The sequence below is a fragment of the Heloderma suspectum genome, chromosome 2 (assembly GCF_057233095.1).
Source record: "Heloderma suspectum isolate Gila_16-S chromosome 2, 16-S_ref, whole genome shotgun sequence".
Taxonomy (NCBI): Eukaryota; Metazoa; Chordata; class Lepidosauria; order Squamata; family Helodermatidae; genus Heloderma; species Heloderma suspectum.
Window position 1 is genome coordinate 370,277,458 of NC_139459.1, and position 20,394 is coordinate 370,297,851.

A 20,394-nucleotide genomic window follows, 5' to 3' on the forward strand; every position below is an offset into this window, starting at 1 on the left:
ATTGGGGGATGGGGGAGACTATAGGAAAAGTTGCTTCCTCGTCCCATCCTTTCCTCTTCTCTTTTGCTGGCTTTGGACTGAATTTCTCAGTCAAGGAAAGGTCAGGCTGGTGCACAGGAGACAGCTGTGAGTTCAAAGGGGTGCACTGGGGGCGAGGGAGGAGTGATGTGGGGGGGAGGGATTCCAGAGTAAAGGGAGAGACACAGCAACAGAAGATGGGAAATTGCTGGAGTAGAGACAAGAGGGAGTAGGGTTGGAAGGGGAGGGTTGTCTGCTAGCCCACCCTGAGAGACCCAGAGAGAAGGCACAGCATGCGTGAGTATGCATGACTGAAAGCGCATTATGTCAAAAGCAACGGTATCCCTGTTGGCCATAAGCAAAATTCCAAAATCCGTATCAGTGTAATACCTTCATTAGGCCAACCAAAAGACCGCCCCCCCCCCCAATGTGCATGCTTTCAAGACCTCCAGATCTCCTCATGAGGAAAGATGTTACAAAAAGCAGATTTGGGGGTGGGAAAGGGGGTGTGGAAAGGAGACTTGATTCAAAGAAGGCCCCAGCAGGTGATGTGATAGATTCAGGTTTCACCTGGAACAGCCTCTAGCTCTGCTGGGAAGAAGAAAGGCAAAATGTGGATCCTCCGTTTTTGAAAATATAAAATCCAACTCTTTACTTAGAAGTGTCTCCGTCTTGGTGTGAAGGCACAGAGGCATCTTCCTGCATATGTGATGGGATTGCCCAGTGGTGCAAAGGTTTTGGGTCCAGGTCTTTGCCTTTGCCAGTGAGGTCACACAACGAGATATAATACTACCTGCAAAACTGGGACGACTATCTCTTTAGATGGACTCTAATGCACAAATAAGCCATAAAGAGCTCCTGACTTTTTCCTGGTTGGTCATAACTGCTAACTGGAAATCAGCAAATGAACTTTCTCTTACCATATGGAGACAGACCATTTGGGTGCTTCCACTAATGGAGAAACTCTCTAATCATCTCAGGTACAAGGGGGCGAAATAGAAATGGACACTTTTGATGGAACACGGTATCCATTTATTGAATTTGCAAATATTGAGAAGAATACAGAGCCACCTCCTAAGACACACGGAACTCTATGGCCTGATCTCTTAGGATGATGAGTGATAACCTTATCAGATAATCTTGCTTGTACCAAATAGAGATCCTGAGTGATCAGAAAGACTGTAGATTGACTCATGTGTGGTGTATTTGGATTTGTTACATTTGTTACTTGGAAAAAAATCAATCAATCAATCAAAAGTCTCCATCTTGGGCAAAATACGCAGGCTCCTTTCACAGCGGAAACAGAGAGAAATGAAATTTGAGATACTGAAAAAGGATTTTTTTTCTTTCCTGAAATGTTCCTCCTCTGCTTTGCCCTCCATTTTGCCCCCTGCCACCAGAGTGCAAAATGGGCACCTTAACCCATATCATCCCATCCTCCTTCCAAGAGATGAAAAAGGGCTTCAGTGCAACCAGTTGAGGTAGGATGTTTCTGGGAAGCTGTTTGTGGGTTTTGATCCAGAGGAACATAGCCAGGGAGTAAAAATACGAAGAAAATGCAAAGCAAACCGTTTCCGTTTCCTTTTCAGAGGTGATACTGAAGGACTGGTCATAAGGTTCAGAGCCAAATCACATGTTAATATGGCACCCCAAATGTTGAACAACTGCCCCCTCCCCCAAAAAAGCTTTGCATCAAATACTCTGGTTTCTCTTCAGATCCAAACAGTAAAACCAGAGAGAGGGAGAGAGGGGGAAAAAAAAACACAGCAGGCCAGCTATTTAATAAAATGACAAGTTGCATTAAATGCATGAGAGAACAGCTGCATGTAACCCTAAGCCATGGTTTGTATTAACCATGGTTTGTTGCTTTAGCCATGAATAGTCTTGTAGACGAGCTGACAACCTGTGGCTTGTTTTCCCTGTTTTCTGGTTTGTTTCTCTTGCTTATTTTGCCAGCCTTCACAGCGGTTTTGTTTGCAGGCTGTTCTCACCAGGCACTTCCAATTCAGGGCAGACAGTGGTGCAAACGGCTAGGGATAAGCCATGGTTTTAGGTTCAGACATCATGGCAAGCCATGGTTTAAACAAACCAGACTTCTTAAGCCAACAACAAGCCATGGCTTCTGTTTGTGGCTTGCAGCTGGTTAACAAGCCAGGATTTGTTTGTGGGCCTTCGTTTGGACACAACGACCAGCTAGATTTCAACAAACCACATATGGCTTACCAATATGTATGAACCACGATGTCAGACTCTGGCCAGCATCTAAAAAGTTCCAAAAATGGTGCCAGGCAAACGTTTTTAGGGAGAGTTCCCTCATTTGGGCACCACCACAGAAAAGGATTTTGATACAAAACTAAAATGAAATACATATTAAAATGTTGGATGGCCCATAATGAAATCAGGAAATCCTCCCTCAATAGCCACCTGCCTCACCTCATTTGCATTTGTGGGGGCCATTCTCTGGCTGCCTCTGCCAAATGAGGTGAGGCGTGGAGCTACTAAGGAGAGGGACTTTTCAGTGATGGCTCCCCAGTGGTGGAAAGCTTCCCCAGAGAGATGGCCTTAGTCCTCATTGGGAAGTTGGGTTCCCCCTTAGGGTTTTTTCCCCTAAAGATTTTTTATATATATTGCAGACCTTGCCGTTTGGGCTACATAAGCAACATCCACAGCCTGGACACTAGAAATAGAGGGAATGGTTTCCCCAGTAGCAGGAAATCACTTATCAGCCGAAGCAGACTTGGAAACTCCCTGTTCCTCTCGTCTGCTTAGTGCTCAGTCTGACCTCCAGTTTCATTTTACTTCCAAAGGTTTGATGTGGGGCTGCGTGCTGAAATGTGCAGGAAGGGCACATTGTGGGTGGCCCTGCACCACCCATAGTTATGGCTGGCAACACTATTTCTTTGATGAGCTTCTGCCGGGCTTTAAAAACTTAGCTGTTCAGGTGGGCATCTGGGGTGGGTTAGGGTTTTTTAGAGCAGTGTTGTTTTGTTATGATTTGTTCAGTTGATTATGTAAATTTGTTATTAGTATTGTACACTGCCTAGAGTGGCTGGGTAGCCGGCCAGATGGGCGGCTAATAAATCTAATATAGATAGATAGATAGATATTTGGTGCATTTTTCCCACAGGGGCAAAAAGTCATGTTCTGTGGCGTAGCTAAGCTCCCCCTTGTCCAATCTGCCCCAAATTTTGCATGTAGATAGATAGCTGTGGTAATTTGCCAGCGGATTAGCTATGTTTGGTGCATAACAAAGCTTATTATGGGATGTTATCGGGAAAAAGGATTAGCTCCCCCCATGTAGGGCCTCATGGATGGAAGTTATTAATTAATTAATTAATTAATTACAATATTTATATACCGCTCCACATCAGAAGATTTCGGAGTGGTGAACAACAAGGCAAAAGAATAAAACACCAAGTTAAAAGAGTGAAAACATTTTTTGAAAAGACAAATCCCAATAATGTGGAATGTAATAAACCGCGGCTGGTCACGCAAGGAAGGCCTCTCGAAATAATGTCTTCAGGAGGTGCCGGAAGGAACACCATGTTGGCGCCTGCCTGACCTCTAAAGGCAGAGAGTTCCACAGGAAGGGGGCCACCGTGCTGAAGGCTCTTCTCCGGGTGGACTCCAATTGGGCCATAGGTCCATGTAGAACCACCATGTAGAGCCACCTCTGATGACCTCAGTGACCGGACAGGTTGGTAAGGAAGGAGGCACTCTCTCAGGTATCCTGGTCCCAAGTTGTTTAGGACTTTGTACACTAGTACTAATACCGTAAACTAATACCTTAAGTTAGCGTTGCCCTTTGACATATAGGTCTGTGAGGAGTCCTTCTAGCGCATAGGCTATGGTAGAAATATTTTTTGAGTGCGAAAAGTTGAGAAAAAAGAGTGAAAAGGCGTGACTGACTGCCTCTCTCGCGAAATATGGCTGGAAAGCCACCAAATTTGCCAGGCTGGAAGAGAGTGGGCCAACCAGCAGCAAGGTTGAAAGCCAGCAAGATCGGTCAAGGATTGGGGGAGACATGAGCTTCCCCCGCAAGCCCCATTTGTTTATATTGAGGGAGGTCAGTTGGAGGCTTCGGAACATTTGTGTTGAGCTTTGGCATGCAGCCGGGGGGGGGGACTTAAAGGGGCCCCCTGGAGCCCCATGGCGGAGCCGCTTGGCCCAGGTCAATCAATCACGGTTCAAGGCAGGGAGGGGAAATTACCGGGGCTGTGCCCTGCCCCAGCAGAAGGGTGGTTGAGTCACATTTTTTGTTCACCAAAGTTGATGTGTTTTTTAAAAGGCTGAAACAGAAAGCGCAGGAGGTGTGGAAGTCAGGGGACTTGTGCTGGGCTGGGGGGGGTGCAGGAGGGGTGTAGGTGGGGGGGCTCCAGGCTGGGTGGGGCCTACGAGGGGGTCATGCCTGGGTCTACAGGGTGATGCCTGTGGAGGAGGCTCAGGGGTGGGGGGTTGTGCAGGGGGTGGGGTCCTGCGTGTGACGGTGGGGGTTCGTATCGGCTCTGGGTGTCTGGAAGCTGGTGTCTGGAGTGGGGGATTGGAGCTCTGGGTGATCTGTTGTGTAATCTGTTGTGATTACGGTATTCTTCTGAGCGAACCCATGTGCGGGGGGTGGGCTGGGCTGGTGTATCTCTATTTATATAATTCTCCCCCTTTAAGAGAAACCTCAGTGGACTGTTCTTTTTTTAAGAAACCACTGAGGTTAAAGTTCCAACAGTACTGGGTAACCGTAGTCCGTAATACTCAGTGTAGCCCTTCCAAAGATGGAGTTTTGGTGGGACTGTGTAGGTTAAACGTCAGTTGGCTTGTTTACTGGGTTCACCTATTTTCCCCCAGCACCAGAGGAGAGTGCAAAAGCTGGTTTGAAACTCAACATTAAAAAAACTAAGATCATGGCATCTGGCCCTATCACTTCCTGGCATATAGAAGGGGAAGAAATGGAAGCAGTGACAGATTTTACTTTCTTGGGCTCCGAGATCACCGCAGACGGTGACTGTAGCCATGAAATTAAAAGACGCTTGCTCCTTGGGAGGAAAGCTATGGCCAACCTAGACAGCATAGTAAGAAGCAGAGACATCACCTTGCTGACAAAGGTCTGTATAATCAAAGCTATGCTTTTCCCAGTAGCAACGTATGGCTGTGAGAGCTGGACTATAAGGAAGTTGTTGTTGTTCAGTCGTTCAGTCGTGTCCGACTCTTCGTGACCCCATGGACGATAGCACGCCAGGCCTTCCTGTCCTGCGCTGTCTCCCGGAGCGTGCTCAAGTTCATATTCATTGCATCCGTGATGATATCTAGCCATCTCATCCTCTGCCGTCCCCTTCTCCTTTTGCCTTCAGTCTTTCCCAGCATCAGGGTCTTTTCCAGGGAGTTTTCTCTTCGCATTAGGTGGCCAAAATATTGGAGCTTCAGCTTCATTATCTGTCCTTCCAATGAGCACTCAGGGTTGATTTCCTTTAGGATGGACTGATTTGACCTCCTTGCAGTCCAGGGGACTTGTAAGAGTCTTCTCCAGCACCACAGTTCGAAAGCATCAATTCTTCGGCGCTCAGCCTTCCTTATAGTCCAGCTTACTGTTTTATATTTTATTTTATTAATATTTTATTAATATAAAAATATTTTATATTTTGTCAGAACTATAAGGAAGGCTGAGCGCCAAAGAATTGATGCTTTCGAACTGTGGTGCTGGAGAAGACTCTTACGACACCCCTGGATTGCAAGGAGGTCAAATCAGTCCATCCTAAAGGAAATCAACCCTGAGTGCTCATTGGAAGGACAGATACTGAAGCTGAAGCTCAAATATTTTGGCCACCTAATGCGAAGAGAAAACTCTCTGGAAAAGACCCTGATGCTGGGAAAGATTGAAGGCAAAAGGAGCAGGAGACGGCAGAGGATGAGATGGCTAGATAGCATCACCGATGCAATGAATATGGACTTCAGCACGCTCCGGGAGAGAGCGCAGGACAGGCAGGCCTGGCGTGCTGTGGTCCATGGGGTCATGAAGAGTCGGACACGACTGAATGACTGAACAACAACAACACTTCTATCAGGCGGCGTCTTTTGGGGATAGGCGCACACAGGGTGGTGGGGCTGACCTCTCTACATTGCTGCCAGCTGATGTGTCTCCTTATTTTGTTGTGTTGTCATGTCGCCTCAATGCTCCACGCTGGAAAGGACGCATCCCTGAAAGCAACTTTAAGAGCAACAGGCTGTGCATTGGAGGCACATTATCTACCACACTGGTAGTAGTATTTCATCTTGGGCAAACAGCCCCATAGGGTTACTATGCCATTCTGCGGTGGGCGAAATCAAGGGGAGAGCATTTCAGAAAAAAATCCACCTTATCAACGTTATGTAAAGTCTTTAGAACCAGGACAGAGTCAATAGTTCGCTGGGGATGGGCAAGATTTCATTGCTTCCCCCACTCTGATGCTTCAGGGGAAATAGAGGAAACCATCCCAGGACAGACCAGTAGTCCATCTAGCGCAGGGGTGCAACACGGGCAACCATTTCTGGCGGCCCACGAGACACCCCCCCCCCCGTGTGCACCGCTGTGGCAGCACTGCCTGGGGTTTGCCGTGCCAGCGCCACCCAGAGAAGCCCTTCCCTTTTCTCCGATCTCTGAGGAGAGATGGGGGATAAGGAAGGATCCCCTTGCTAGCGCCGGCAAGAGAAACCCCAGGCTGGGGTGTTGGTGTGTGTGGCCCCCGGCACCGCCTGGTGCGCCCTCAGGGCCGAAAGGTTCGTGCACCAGTGATCTAGGCCACGACTGTCCGTTCTGACTTGGGGAGGGTCTCCAGCCGAGGGCGCTCTCTCCATCCAGCCCAGAGATGTGGAGAAAGAGCCGTTTGCAGATCCCAACGGACGCAAAATAAAATGGCAGGAGGACAGCAGTGCAACAGTACCAGGATGGGAGCTGAGAGGGGAGTGCCATGGCACCGGCAGAGGGAGGCAGGGTTGCTCGGCAGCGGCAGGATGGAAGTCAAGAGGGCGCTCCCATCTTGGTTCGCATCCTGCCGTGCCGCTGCCAGTCTCCGTGAGGCAGCGCAGCAGCCCCTCATGCCCTCCTTCCTTGCGAGCAGCCAAGCACAGTGAGACCACACGTGGGCCTTTGTGTAGAACTTTCCGTACTGCAAATGTAGCTGGCACAAAGCCTGTGGAAAGACACAGTCAGGCCCCCTCTGGAACTGTCGGCGGGCCTGTCTTCTCCAATAGAGCTGCAGTTGAGTGCTGCAGCAATTCCGTCCTTCAGGCAATGTGGACGTGTCCCTACCTTTCCTCATTCCTTCTCCGTCGCCTCTACTGCAGAGCCGTGGGGCAATGACTGCTGCTTTGGCAAACAAAGCATCAGCAGGACTGTCATCGACCAACTTTAGGCGGACAAGCGCTTTGGCCAACAACAGTTTTCTCGGCCTGAGCAGCAGCAGGCTCCCCGGTTCTCCCTGGCCTTGGTGGGAGCTCAGAAAAGCCACGGCTGCACTGTGGATCCACTCATCCAATGCAACGCAGCCTGAGGGCAGACATCTGCCTGTCGCCCAAATGTCCACCAGCCCAAACCGTGGTGCCTGTTCACCTGTTTTCCCCCAGCACCTGCAAGTGCAGCCAGTCACTTGTATTAGGCGGCAACATTTGGGGACAGGCACACACAGGGTGGTGGGGCTGTCCCCTCTACATTGCCGCCAGCTGATGTGTCCCCTGTTTCGTTGTGTTGCTGTGTCGCATCGGTACTCCAGGCCAGAAAGAATACATCCCCGTAAGCAACTTCAAAAGCAGCAAGCCGCGCACTGGAGGCACATTATTTACCACACTGGCAGCAGTACTTCATCTTGGGCAAACAGCCCCGTCTGGCCACTATGTCACCTGCTGCTAGGAAGCAGATGGGTGCCGGCCAGTGTGCAATGACACCCACCTATCTGTACTCAAGTGACTGCCGACACATTTAAAAGACGCACACCCTCTGTGTCTGGCTGAGAAGTAATAGACGGCGGTTGTATGGTGCTTTGCATGGAGAGGGCATGGGAAGAGCAGCCAGGCAGGTTTTAATCAGTATGATAACACTGTAAAACACGCTAGTCACAGACCAGGCTTCTGAAAGGTCTTTGGTTGCCCGTAAGAGACGGTCTTCTTTGGCCGCCACGTTTGCCCAACCTCCCTGCTCTCAGACCTGAAGCTTCTCCGGCTGCCTGCGCTGTGGCTGGTGCCTGGGAGTCCAGTGGGAGTCACAGCAGATGCGTCCTCCTGCCACGTCCAGCATGCTGGTAGCCAGACACTGGAAAGGGCTGGGAAGCTGGGGACTCCTCATGCCCAGCTGCCACGGTCCACTCCTGCCCACCACAGACTTCTTCTGACCACTGCTTGTGCCCAACTCTCCTGCCCCCAGGCTTCTAGCCTGCCAGTGTTCGTAGCCACTGTACACTCCACGTGACACGTAAAATGGAGAAGTGCCCCAAATGTGGGGAAATCCCTCTTACCGCTCCAGTGTGGATGAGCACCAGAGTCTCCACAGCCCTCTGTGCTCTTACATCCTGCTGCAATACTTGTGGGGAGGCAGGAGGGGCTCCGAGGGCGCGCCTTAAAAGCTTTCCTCACAAAATGTGTGATATCGGAGGCAAAACCCACAGTGGCTCGGGACTTCTGGTTGAAATGAACACACAAAAGATGGGAGATCGTTTTTCCAACCATAACGACGGTCCCCTTTCAAACCACAATGTGCCCGAATATATTTTTTATAGTTTTATATAGTTTTAAGTAGCAGTTTTTAATAATAGTTAAAGGATTTTATAACACAATACTGTTTGTGTATTCTCAAGTCTAAATACTGCAGTGGCCTATACCGATAATTGTGCTGTATGTCTGATGTACAGTGTGTTTCTATATATGTGTGTGTTTATTTTAGGGCATACCTCTTATTTACTAGACCGTATACTTAGAACGCCCCTTCATGGATCACTGCCTTGTTGTGGCGAAGGGGCTTGTGTAACTCAGTGAAGCCATAAGCTATGCCGTGCAGGGCCACCCAAGACGGACAGGTCATGGCGGAGAGTTCTGACAAAATGTGGTGCACTGGAGAAGGAAATGGCAACCCACTCCAGTATTCTTGCCAAGAAAACCCCATGGGACGTCTCACAAGGCTAAAAGAGATGATGCCGGAAGATGAGCAATATTGTTTATGAACCTGGAATGTAAGATCAATGAATCAAGGTAAGCTGGAGGTGGTCAAACGTGAGATGGCAAGATTGAACAGTAGGGAGATGGCAAGATTGAATTTAGTAGGGAAAACCACTAAACCATTCAGGTATGACCTAAATCATATCCCTTATGAATATACAGTGGAGGTGAGGAATAGATTTAAGGCATTAGACCTGATAGAGTGCCTGAGGAACTATGGACGGAGGTCCGTAACATTGTTCAGGAGGCAGCAACTCAATCCATCCCAAAGAAAAAGAAATGCAAGAAAGCCAAGTGGCTGTCTGATGAGGCTTTACAAGTAGCTGAGGAAAGAAGGGAAGCGAAAAGCAAGGGAGAAAGGGGAAGATATATCCAACTGAATGCAGATTTCCAGATAATAGCAAGGAGAGACAAGAAGGCCTTCTTAAATGAACAATGCAAAGAAATCAAGGAAAACAACGGAATGGGAAAGACTAGAGATCTTTTCAAGAAAATCGGAGATATCAAGGGAACATTTTGTGCAAAGACGGGCATGATAAAGGACAAAGAAGGCAGGGACCTAACAGAAGCAGATGAGTTTAAGAAGAGGTGGAAAGAATACACAGAAGAGCTATACAGGAAAGATCTGAATGTCCCTGATAGCCATGATAGCGCGGTCACTGAACTTGAGCCGGACGTCCTAGAGAGTGAAGTCAAGTGGGCCTTAGGAAGCATTACTAACAATAAAGCTAGCGGAGATGACAGTATTCCAGCTGAGCTATTTAAAATCCTAAAAGATGATGCTGTTAAAGCGCTGCATTCAATATGCCAACAAATTTGGAACACTCAACAGTGGCCACAGGACTGGAAAAGGTCAGTTTACATTCCAATTCCAAAGAAGGGCAATGCCAAAGAGTGTTCAAACTACTGCACAATTGTGCTCATTTCACATGCCAGCAAGGTTATGCTCAAAATCCTACAAGCTAAGCTTCAGCAGTATGTGAACCAAGAAGTACAAGCTGGGTTTCGAAGAGGCACAGGAGCTAGAGATCAAATCGCCAACATTCACTGGATCATGGAGAAAGCAAGAGAATTCCAGAAAAACGTCTATTTCTGCTTCATTGACTACGCTAAAGCCTTTGATTGTGTGGATCACAACAAACTGTGGCAAATTCTGAAAGAAATGGGAGTACCAGACCACCTTACTTGTCTCCTGAGAAACCTGTACGAGGGTCAAGAAACATCAGTAAGAATCAGACATGGAACAACCGATTGGTTCAAAATTGGGAAAGGAGTACGACAAGGCTGTATATTGTTGCCCTGCTTATTTAACTTATATGCAGAGTACATCATGAGAAAGGCCGGGTTGGATGACTCACAGGTCGGAATTAAGATTGCCGGGAGAATTATCAACAACCTCAGAGACGCAGACGATACCATCCTAATGGCAGAAAGTGAAGAGGATCTAAAGAGCCTCCTGTTGAGGGTGAAAGTGGAGAGTGCAAAAGCTGGTTTGAAACTTAACATTAAAAAAACTAAGATCATGGCATCTGGCCCCATCACTTCCTGGCATATGGAAGGGGAAGAAATGGAGGCAGTGACAGATTTTACTTTCTTGGGCTCCAAGATCACCGCAGACGGTGACTGTAGCCATGAAATTAAAAGACGCTTGCTCCTTGGGAGGAAAGCTATGGCAAACCTAGACAGCATAGTAAGAAGCAGAGACATCACCTTGCTGACAAAGATTCGTATAATCAAAGCTATGGTTTTCCCAGTAGCAACGTATGGCTGCGAGAGCTGGACTATAAGGAAGGCTGAGCGCCGAAGAATGGATGCTTTCGAACTGTGGTGCTGGAGAAGACTCTTACGAGTCCCCTGGACTGCAAGAAGGTCAAATCAGTCCATCGTAAAGGCAATCAACCCTGACTGCTCATTGGAAGGATAGATACTGAAGCTGAAGCTCAAATATTTTGGCCACCTAATGCGAAGAGAAAAGTCACTGGAAAAGACCCTGTGCTGGGAAAGATCGAAGGCAAAAGGAGAAGGGGACGGCAGAGGATGAGATGGCTGGATAGCATCACCATTGCAATGAATATGAATTTGAGCACACTCTGGGAGAGAGCAGAAGACAGGAAGGCCTGGCGTGCTATGGTCCATGGGGTCACGAAGAGTCGGACCCGACTTAACGACTGAACAACAACAATACTTAGCACTGGATTGCTGAGCTGTACGTTGAAAAGCCTTTGGTTTATTTGGCATTGGTCATTTTTGGGATGGTTAGGTTTTTATAACACAACAACACTGTATTCTCTTTAATTCATTTGATGTATATCTTTTTTACAGCACAATAACAGTGTATTCTTCCTTATTGTCTTTATGTGTATGTTGTTAAGTATATAGATAAAAAGTCTTTATTAAATTTTGTTCCAGTTGTATTTACTATCACCGGTATACCCAGACCAGTTGCTTTGTTGCTTTATTTCTAAGGGGCTGGGAGAAATCTCCTGTTTTGTTTAGTCCTATCAGTCAACAGCCTGGGTGCTCGGCCCTGTGAGATATTATGCGTGCCAAGTCAGAGTTGCTCCCTCATGCCTGAGTGAAAACAGCTGAGGAAAAGCCAGCAGTGTAGGGGTTAACAGCGTGGCACCTGCAGCCTCCACCCCATACCCCACTTCCCACTTGTTCCACCCCACACACACATACCCTGTGCCACTGTCAGCAGTGACGGGGATAATAGCTTGAGTGCTGGCTGGCAGAGAAGTTGGGATGGCATTCCGGGTAGACGAGAGGGGAAAACCAGCACCCAGCGCAACAAAAAGTTCAGTTTGTCCCCCTTTGGGCTGCAGCAGCATGGCAAGGGCGAACAGCGCACACTTACACGCCCCCCCAGCCTCCACCCCATTTCTACCTGCCTACAGGAGTGCAGGAGTTTATTTCAGGCACCTCCAGTCACTAGCTACAAATGGTATCGGCTCCTTGATGTTAATAGGCAATCAGTGGCTGAGGATACATTTGCAGTGGCTTGTAATTAGCTGGGGATGAATTTTCAGCTATGATGTATCAACCGGTTGCTGAAGCCTCTTAGCTACTACAAGGAGTACTGCCCCTGCAATCCCGCATGCTGCTCGCAGCTTCTGCTGATGGCACATGATTGGGAGAACTGGGGGAAGAGACAGGGACAGGGACAAGAGGTATAGGCTGTAGGGCTTATTGACCCTTGCAGTGGTGGTAGTGCCCAGTGGGCGGGGGGTGTGTGTGTGTGTGTGTGTGTGTGTGTCAAACTGTTAACCCTTGTACTGCTGGTGGCTGGCTTTCTCTCTATCCCAACTTCCTCTCTGCCAGCCAGTACTCAGGCTGATAACCCCTTCACTGCTATAGGGCTATAGGCAGCTTGATCTTCAAGTGCAGAGAAGGCGGCAGAAGCAGACACCCAGAGATGCTTAATCCACATGAAATGAGGGGGCAGCTCTGACTTGGCATGCATAATATTTCACAGGTCTGAATACGCAGGCTGTTGACTGATAGGTTCCAGAGCCCTGTGGTCCAACAGTCCTGTGTACATCCCGATGAGCCCCTGCCCTTTGTCACTTGCCACACATGTGCAAAACATACTGTATTGCTATTAAAGCTCAAGCTTTGAACTTTTTTTTTTTTTTACTTTTTTTGGTCCCTTTGCCCAAGGCATGTTGTGGTTTGGAAGGGGGCTGGTGTTTTGGTTGGAAAAATGATTTCCCAGCTTTTCTGTGTTCAGTTCAACCATAACTCATTAACCACAGTAGGTTTTACCACTGACATATATATGCGTGCGCGTGCATGTATGTCACTTTGGTGCCAGGTGAAGACCTTTTTATTTTCCCAGGCATTTTAGTTTTTCAGTTTCTGTTTTAATCTGGTATTGTATTTTTTGTACTGTATACTGTAATCTTTGTACTGTGGCTAGGTTCTATTTGGTTATAATTTTCATTTTTATACTGTAGTTTTAAACTTAATTTTTTATCCTGTATTTTATTGTCTTGTATTTCATGGTTTTAATGGCTGTGAACCTCCCAGAGAGCTTTGGCTATTGGGCATTTTAGAAATGCAAGAAATAAAATAAATAATCTATATAAGAATATATTAGTGTAATGCTTATGACTAGAGATCTGCCAGACTGATTTTGCTCTTTTTAAAAAAACAAACCTGAAGCTTGAGCAGTATAGACATGCAGAAAATTTAGAAACTTTGAAAAAGTTCAAAGCTTGAGCTTTAATAGCAATACAGTATGTTTATTTGCTCCACAACAAACAGTCTCCTATTGCTCTATGCTTCAGTGCCGGTTTATTTGCTCTGCAACAAACAGTTCCTGATCTGACATCATGTGAAACTTAAAGAAATGCTAAATGATCTTTTTAAAAAGAACATATCAAACAGTGCCTGATTTGTCATCAAGTACCACTGAAAAAACAGAATTCAGTGCTGGTTTTGTGTATCAGACTGATTAAGCTAATTTTTGTTTTGTTTCCTCCCATTGCTCCAGCTGGTTCATTTGTGTACCAGACTGATTTGGCTCATTTTTGTTTTGTTTTCACTTTTGGAGGGGAAAAAAACACACGTTCAGAGCTGGTTTTGTGTACCACACCAATTTTGCTCAATTTGCTCAATTTCCCCCCCAGTTTTCACCTGTGAAAAAACATGAGCACCAGAGGAAGAGGAAGGCCCAGAGGATCCCGAGGACCCATCAGTTACCGAACTGAACGCAAGCAGCAGCGGGAGCGGACCAGACGTCACCGGACACTAACGCGATTACGATTGTTGTTTGCTGGCAGGAACTACCCAATCGAAGATGACACTCCTGTATATTCTGTGGGCGAGATGAAACAGGTATGTCAGTACTGTGGTGCCCTCCACTTCACCAGTAAAAAAGTTGGAGATGGATTCTTGGAGTCCTGCCAAAAAGGGAAAGTAATACTAGATGGACCACGCAAGTCGAAGCTGTTTCCCTTGCAACTGGAATGACTTTACATGGGATCCACTGATGTTGCAAAGAATTTCCAAGAAAATATCCATCAGTATAATAGCTCATTGGCTTTTGCATCTCAGAAAGTCACCCTCAGAGGCCCTCTTCCTGGAGCTGGACCTTACACCCTCTGAGGATGTCTTGTCCAAGAGCCTCCAAAACCTTGAGCTGGCACTGGGTATGAGGAGGGATAATGTGGAAGAGGCAAGGTTCACTGACTGGAGCACTAGACAAGAGCACTCCAGACCACAGTGTGTTGTTACAGTTACCCTTGTGGCTTGTAATGTCTCAAACCCTCTCGACTGTATTTTTGGTGGGTTTTAATTACATTTTTATCCTGCCTTTCTTCCAAGAAGGTGAGGGCAGCAAACACAGTTTTTCCTTCCCCCTATATCCTCATAACAACCCTGTGAGGTATGTAAGACTGAGGGAAAGTTACCAGCCCGAGTGGCTAGTATGAGTGTCATGGCCACATGGGGATCTGATCCAGGCCCCGTTCCCACAGTCATTGCCCTACTGTGGAGTGGGGTACCTCTTTCAGATGGAGGCTGGTCACTCTGGTGTCAGTGGGGCAGTGAATCTGCTCCAGGTTTCATTCAGAACCAGTCAGAACTCTAAAGGAACATTCCAAGCTCTAAAGGAGCTATCCAAGCACCTTGGATAGCTCCTTTAGAGCTTGGAATGTTCCTTTAGAGTTCTGACTGGTTCTGAATGAAACCTGGAGCAGATTCACTGCCCCACTGACACCAGAGCCACCGGCCTCCACTGACTCTTTTAGTCTGAGAGCTGAATTCAATTTCAGAGAAACCCATGGGGGAAGAGGGGGGCACATTCCAGTGGTGAGCGGGGCCAAACGCAAAAGGCAGGGGCAAAAATATGAAAAATATCAGAATATTAGCAGCTAGTCCTAACTATTTCATCTGCTACTTCCTTTGCTCTTTTATTTCTGCTCTTTGGTATGTTATTCTTTTCCCAACATTATCACGGCCTGCTTTGAGGCTTTGGCAGTAAGGGCTGGGGGGTAAAGGAGGTACAAATAAAGAGATGTTGTTCTTGCAGGGTCCAGTGACCTTTGAAGATGTGGCTGTCTATTTCACCAGGTCCGAATGGGCCCTGCTGCATCCGGAGCAAAGTTTTATGTACAGGAAAGTCATGCTGGAGAATTATGGGAATGTGGTGTCTTTGGATCAGGATCTTCCTTCCTCAACAGACAGGGGTGGGTAAAGCTGGTGAATTCTCCTTCAGGTTTTTCGAGAGGGCCTCGGATGGGTGTCTGTCAGGGACTGAATTTCTTCTGACCATTTCCTTGTCTTCTCCTCTTATCCTAAGAAGAATCTCCGGCCCACAAGCCTGATCTCATCTCCTGGCTGGAGCGCTGGGAGGACCCATGGGTGCCAGATCCCCTAGGATCAGCTGAAATTGAAGCCGCTAACACCAATTGGGTAAGGGGTCAGGGCAAGCTAGATGAAAATAACCTCACTGATTTACGTTAAGAACATAAGAACACAAAAAGAGCCATGTTGGATCAGACCAAGGGTCCGTCCAGTCCAGCATTCTGTTCGCACAGTGGCCGACCAGCTGCCCACAGGAAGCACACAAGCAGGAGAGGAGTGCCACAGCGCCCTCCCGCCCACGTTCCCCAGCAACTGGCGTACACAGGCACAGTGCCTCCAATACTGGAGGGGGCATATAGGCAGCGGGACTAGTAGCCATTGATAGCCTAACCCTCCATGAATTTGCCCAGTCCCCAAATTGGTGGCCATCTCTACTATATCTTGTGGAATTCCAGAGTTTAACTCCGTGCTGTGTGAAGAAGTCCGTCCTTTGATCTGCCCTGAATCTCCCACCAATTAGCTTCATGGGGTGGCCCCTTTGGGCTCTAGCATTATGACAGAGGGAGAAAATGTCTCCCCATCCGTACATAATTTGTACACCTCTATTGTGTCTCCCCTCACTCATGCTTTTTCTAAAATAATCCCAGATGCTGTTACATTTTTAAAATTACATTTCTGCCCCGCCTTTTTTCCTCCAAGGAACCCAAGGCGGCGTACATTATCCTCCTCCTCTCCATTTTATCCTCACAACAACAACCCTGTGAGGTGGGTTGGGCTGAGAGTCTGTGAGTGGCCCCAAGTCACCCAGTGAGCTTCCATGGCCGAGGGGGGACTAGAGCCCGGATCTCCCGCGTCCCAGTCCAACACTGTGACCACTACACCACACTGGCTCTCATTTGGCATTCCATTTACCACCTTTCCTCCACGGAGCTCGGGGCGGGGCAGGGAGATGTGTGTGGTTCTCCCCCCTCTGTTATTTTCACAACAACCGTGTGAGGAAGGTTAGACTGAAAGAGACAGTCACCCAGGAAGCGTCATAGCTGACACTCTAGCACAGTCTTCTCCAACCACAGCTGGGAGGAGGAGGAACAGCAGGTGCTGACAATAGAGGGGAGAACGTGGACTCACTGCGGGAGCAGCACATGGATGGTGTCTTGCCCAAGGGCCCTCCAAAACCTGCTTCGCAGCAACTGCTGTTTGAGGCCTACAAGTGGGACCTGCGACAAACATTTCAGAGGTGAGTTCAGGATTCCAGCCAGTCCGTTCATCCCCCCACTAATCCATCCAGTAGTCAGAATTCCAGCTCAGTACACTCTGAGCTGTTTAGGGTTTGTTTTTCTCCTCTTTGGGGAGGGGATTTGGGGGTACTTCTGCAAATCAGTTCCCCGAGGCCTGCTGATTCCTACCTTTTGTGTGTGGATGGTGCCCTTTCAGCTACATAAAGCATCGGCACTCACCTCGGAACACCAGAAATGGAGGGGATGATTGCCTCTGAACATGGAGTTCTATCTAGGCCCTTAGGACTCTTAGCTATTTGGATGGATCTCATTCAGCACAACACAGGCAAGGTTATGCCATTGTGAGGTGCGTGTTGCTGCACCCCTGCCTCCCGTCATTGGTACAGCATGATGACATCATGCTGCGCAATGTCTTAAACTAGAGATTGCAAGGAAATGCAGTGAGAGTTGTGAAAGGGATGCAGAATAGCAGCAGTAGATTCCATATTGTGCATAAGATCGGGCATCGGAGGTCACCAAAGGGACATTTAGCAGGAAGCCAACTGGTTTACAAAAAATGCCCCCTTCATACAATTCCAGGTCACCCCTGAAAGAATAAAAGTAAGGTTTGGGACTCATCGACTCAGGGTGCAATCCTATACATGTTTACACAAAAAAATCCTAAAATTCCCAGCATGCCCCAGCCAGCATGGCTGGCTGGGGCATGCAAGAAACTGTAGGTCACATAGGATTGTGCCCTTATAGAGTTAGAAGGGGACCTCAAATATCATCTGGTCCACCAACCCATGCTGATGCAGGAAATCGGTAACTATTCCATCCCATATAGGTGGCCATCTAGGCTCTGCTCAAAAATATCTAATGTCGCCCATCGCCTCCCAAGGCAGTCTATCTGTTTCCACTCTCAGACAGCTTGCATCTCCAGGAAGTTCTTCCTAATGTTCTGCCAAAGTTCCCTTTCTTGTAATTTGAGAGAAACGTGGACATGGCAACACAGCCCACCATTCTTCTGATTCCCTGTTCTCTCCTAATCTGCTTTCTGAGGTTCCTTCTTACTGGACTCAGGAGTGAAACCTGTTTGCTATTTTTCTTTCCCAGCAGGTGACACCAGGAAAAAATACTCCTGCCTGGAGAGAAGTCAATGTTTTGTTCTAGAATGGCCTTGTGACAAATGTCAGAAAGTATCCAAAGGAAAGAAGACCCACACAGGAAAGAAATTTGTACACGTTTAGATTGTGGGAAATGTTTTTTGTATAAATCACACCTTCATATACACAGAGAATTCCCACAAGAGAAAAACCATATATATGCTTGATATGCAGCAAAGGTTTTGCCCAGAAACAACAACTTACAGACCACTAGTGGGTCCATACAGGAGAGAAACCTCGTAACTGCTTGAAGTGTGGTATATATTTTTACAATAAATAAAAACTTTGTAGACACCAGAAAGTCCACACAAGGAAGAAACCTCATAAATGCTTGGTGGTTGGGAAATCTTTTTTTCTACAAAGGAAGAGTCTCCACAAAGGAGTGAGGCCCTACAAATGTTCAGAATCTGGCAACTCTTTTGGTCAACATTCAAAACTTGTAAGTCATCAGAGAACCCGTACAGAAAGAAAACCTCATGCATGCTTGGAGTGCAGATTTGTTCATAAAGCAAATCTTGTTGGACACCAGAGAATCCGTGCAGGAGGAAAACCCTATACATGTGTGTGGGAAATTTTACTAACTGTGATAATCTTTCTTTCTTTCTTTCTTTCTCTTTCTTTCTTTCTTTCTTTCTTTCATAGTTTTGTTTTTCTTTGTTCTGTTGGAATTTACAATAAAAAATTAATATATAAAAATGGCAGCTGGGTTGATCCATATCAACAAACCAGTTCTAGAAGTTTTCATCTGCAAGGAGCAGGCATTTGCAAGGAGCAGGCATTTCATCTGCAAGGAGCAGGCATCCCATTTCGTTGGGATTTGTCTTTTTAAAAATGTTTTAACTTTTTAAACTCTTTTAACCATTGTTTTATTCTTATCATGTTGTTCACCGCTCCGAAATCTTCTGATGAGGAGCGGTATATAAATATTGTAAATAAATAAATATTTGGGTCATGGGTCTTAGGGCCTTTAAGCTCTAAACTCTTAAAGTCCATGTGTCTTAAAGCTCTTAAGGCTCTAAAAAGCTCTTAAAGCCCATGAGTCTTAAAGCTCTTAAAGCTCTTTTAAGCTCTTAAAGCTCATGGGTCTTAGACCCTTTCCACACAAGGCATTTGTTGTGCGCTGGTGATTCTTTACTCACAGTAGTTTGCGGGTGCTTTACACGACATCGTTATCTTCCGGGACTTCTCCCGTGCTGTGTAACCATTTTAGTGGTGTGTGTGTGTTTCTAATGAGGAAAGTCTGGTATATCTGTGAATGGCAGCATAAAACCTTGGAGTAGTTGTGCAATTCTGCTATACCACAGCGCCACCTAGTGGTTGTGTAGAAAGGCAGAGAAAGAGATGATCTTAATCCCACAAAGAATCTGGAAGCAGAAGTCTCGGTAAAGTGGCAAGTTAAAAGCCTCATGTAGAAAAGTGCATCATTGTCCATTCAAGACCAGGTCACCCCAAAATACTTTACATCGTAACAGGAAACAATATATTCATTTCCCTCCAGCTACTGTGAGGATTCCAGCTGAGCTCAGAGGGAACAGGGAAGTCTGAAGCGGGTGCCAGATAATGTCAGCGTCACTGCTAATAAAAAAGTACTGAGGGAGCCTCACTGGTGATGTTGGTGGTGCAACTAGGTAATTTTAGACCCTGGACCAGGGTCTAAAATGCCCTGCCATTAAGGAGCAGCCGATTTTGGGTGCTATGAAAGGGCAGCAAAGTGTTATTGTATTTGTTATTAATTTGTTAGCTGTTATTAATAATTTGTTATTATTGTACTTTAACTGCCGGGGATGGGGAGAGGTGCTTTGGGGGGGTCTCACCTCATATGCCAAAATAACTCGGCTGACTTTGGGTAGCATGCATGATTTGGGGTTCGGGGTGTGCAGTGGCACCATTTGCTGCTGTGCCTCAGGCAGCAAAATGTCTTTGGCCTTCCTTATCCTGGACTTAATGGTCTTGTGGGGGGGGGGGGTGGAGGGGGTTAAGATTGCCATGGCACACAACTGACATTTCTCTCCCCCTCTCCTCCAACTGCCATTCTGTTCTTTAAAACTGCTTCTACATTCCTGTAGGAAGAAGAAAACAGTTTGCCAACCCTGGTTGAAAAATAAATAAAAATACTGTGGGCATGTGCAGTCTTGCCTTTTAAAGTCACTTAAGTCATAGCGCCACATGACTGCAGGAAGAAAATGGCTGTTTGCTTCTGCCGTCCTCATCTCATGCCATTTTCTAAGTGGTCGTTGGGGTGCAAGATCCAGCCCTAGCCGGGCCCATAGCCAACCTAAATGTTCTGGGGTGAGGGACACCCAAAAAGTAAGGGGTGGCAGTTCATCTGGTTTGCTGGCCTTCTAAAGACAAAATTGTAAACTGCTTTTTAATTGTTTGTAAAAAAAAGGGGGGGAGCGTGAAAATTTAGAGGGGCCTAGCCCACCTCTGATGCTGGGAAAGACTGAAGGCAAAAGGAGAAGGGGACGGCAGAGGATGAGATGGCTAGATAGCATCACGGATGCAATGAATAT

General features: G+C 47.0%; 1 protein-coding gene across 9 annotated transcripts; it reads left to right on the plus strand.

Moving 5' to 3' along the window:
• Nucleotides 1-18,560, plus strand: LOC146356042 (zinc finger protein 250-like). Of its 9 annotated transcripts, XM_084831845.1 has the most exons (6): nucleotides 2,832-2,959; nucleotides 5,656-6,263; nucleotides 13,821-14,028; nucleotides 15,224-15,380; nucleotides 15,494-15,606; nucleotides 17,832-18,554. In XM_084831845.1, exons 3-6 carry the CDS (start codon nucleotides 13,840-13,842, stop codon nucleotides 17,886-17,888), a joined length of 516 nt encoding a protein of 171 aa, XP_084687971.1. In that variant the 5' UTR covers nucleotides 2,832-2,959; nucleotides 5,656-6,263; nucleotides 13,821-13,839; the 3' UTR covers nucleotides 17,889-18,554. The 9 variants fall into 9 exon arrangements, with proteins under 9 accessions (XP_084687968.1, XP_084687975.1, XP_084687973.1 ...); XM_084831842.1 differs by lacking the exons at nucleotides 2,832-2,959; nucleotides 5,656-6,263 and adding an exon at nucleotides 1-126 and having other exon boundaries at nucleotides 17,832-18,560; XM_084831849.1 differs by lacking the exons at nucleotides 2,832-2,959; nucleotides 5,656-6,263 and adding an exon at nucleotides 1-126 and having other exon boundaries at nucleotides 17,835-18,554.
• The last annotated feature ends 1,834 nt before the right edge of the window (nucleotides 18,561-20,394 follow it).

Bases quoted from the DNA above. Each gene is read 5' to 3' on its own strand.
- LOC146356042 (XM_084831842.1), top strand. From the start codon at position 13,840: ATGAGCACCAGAGGAAGAGGAAGGCCCAGAGGATCCCGAGGACCCATC. The intron at 14,029-15,223 runs GTATGTCAGTAC...TTGTTCTTGCAG, and splicing joins CTGTGGGCGAGATGAAACAG to GGTCCAGTGACCTTTGAAGA. The intron at 15,381-15,493 runs GTGGGTAAAGCT...TCTTATCCTAAG, and splicing joins TCCTTCCTCAACAGACAGGG to AAGAATCTCCGGCCCACAAG.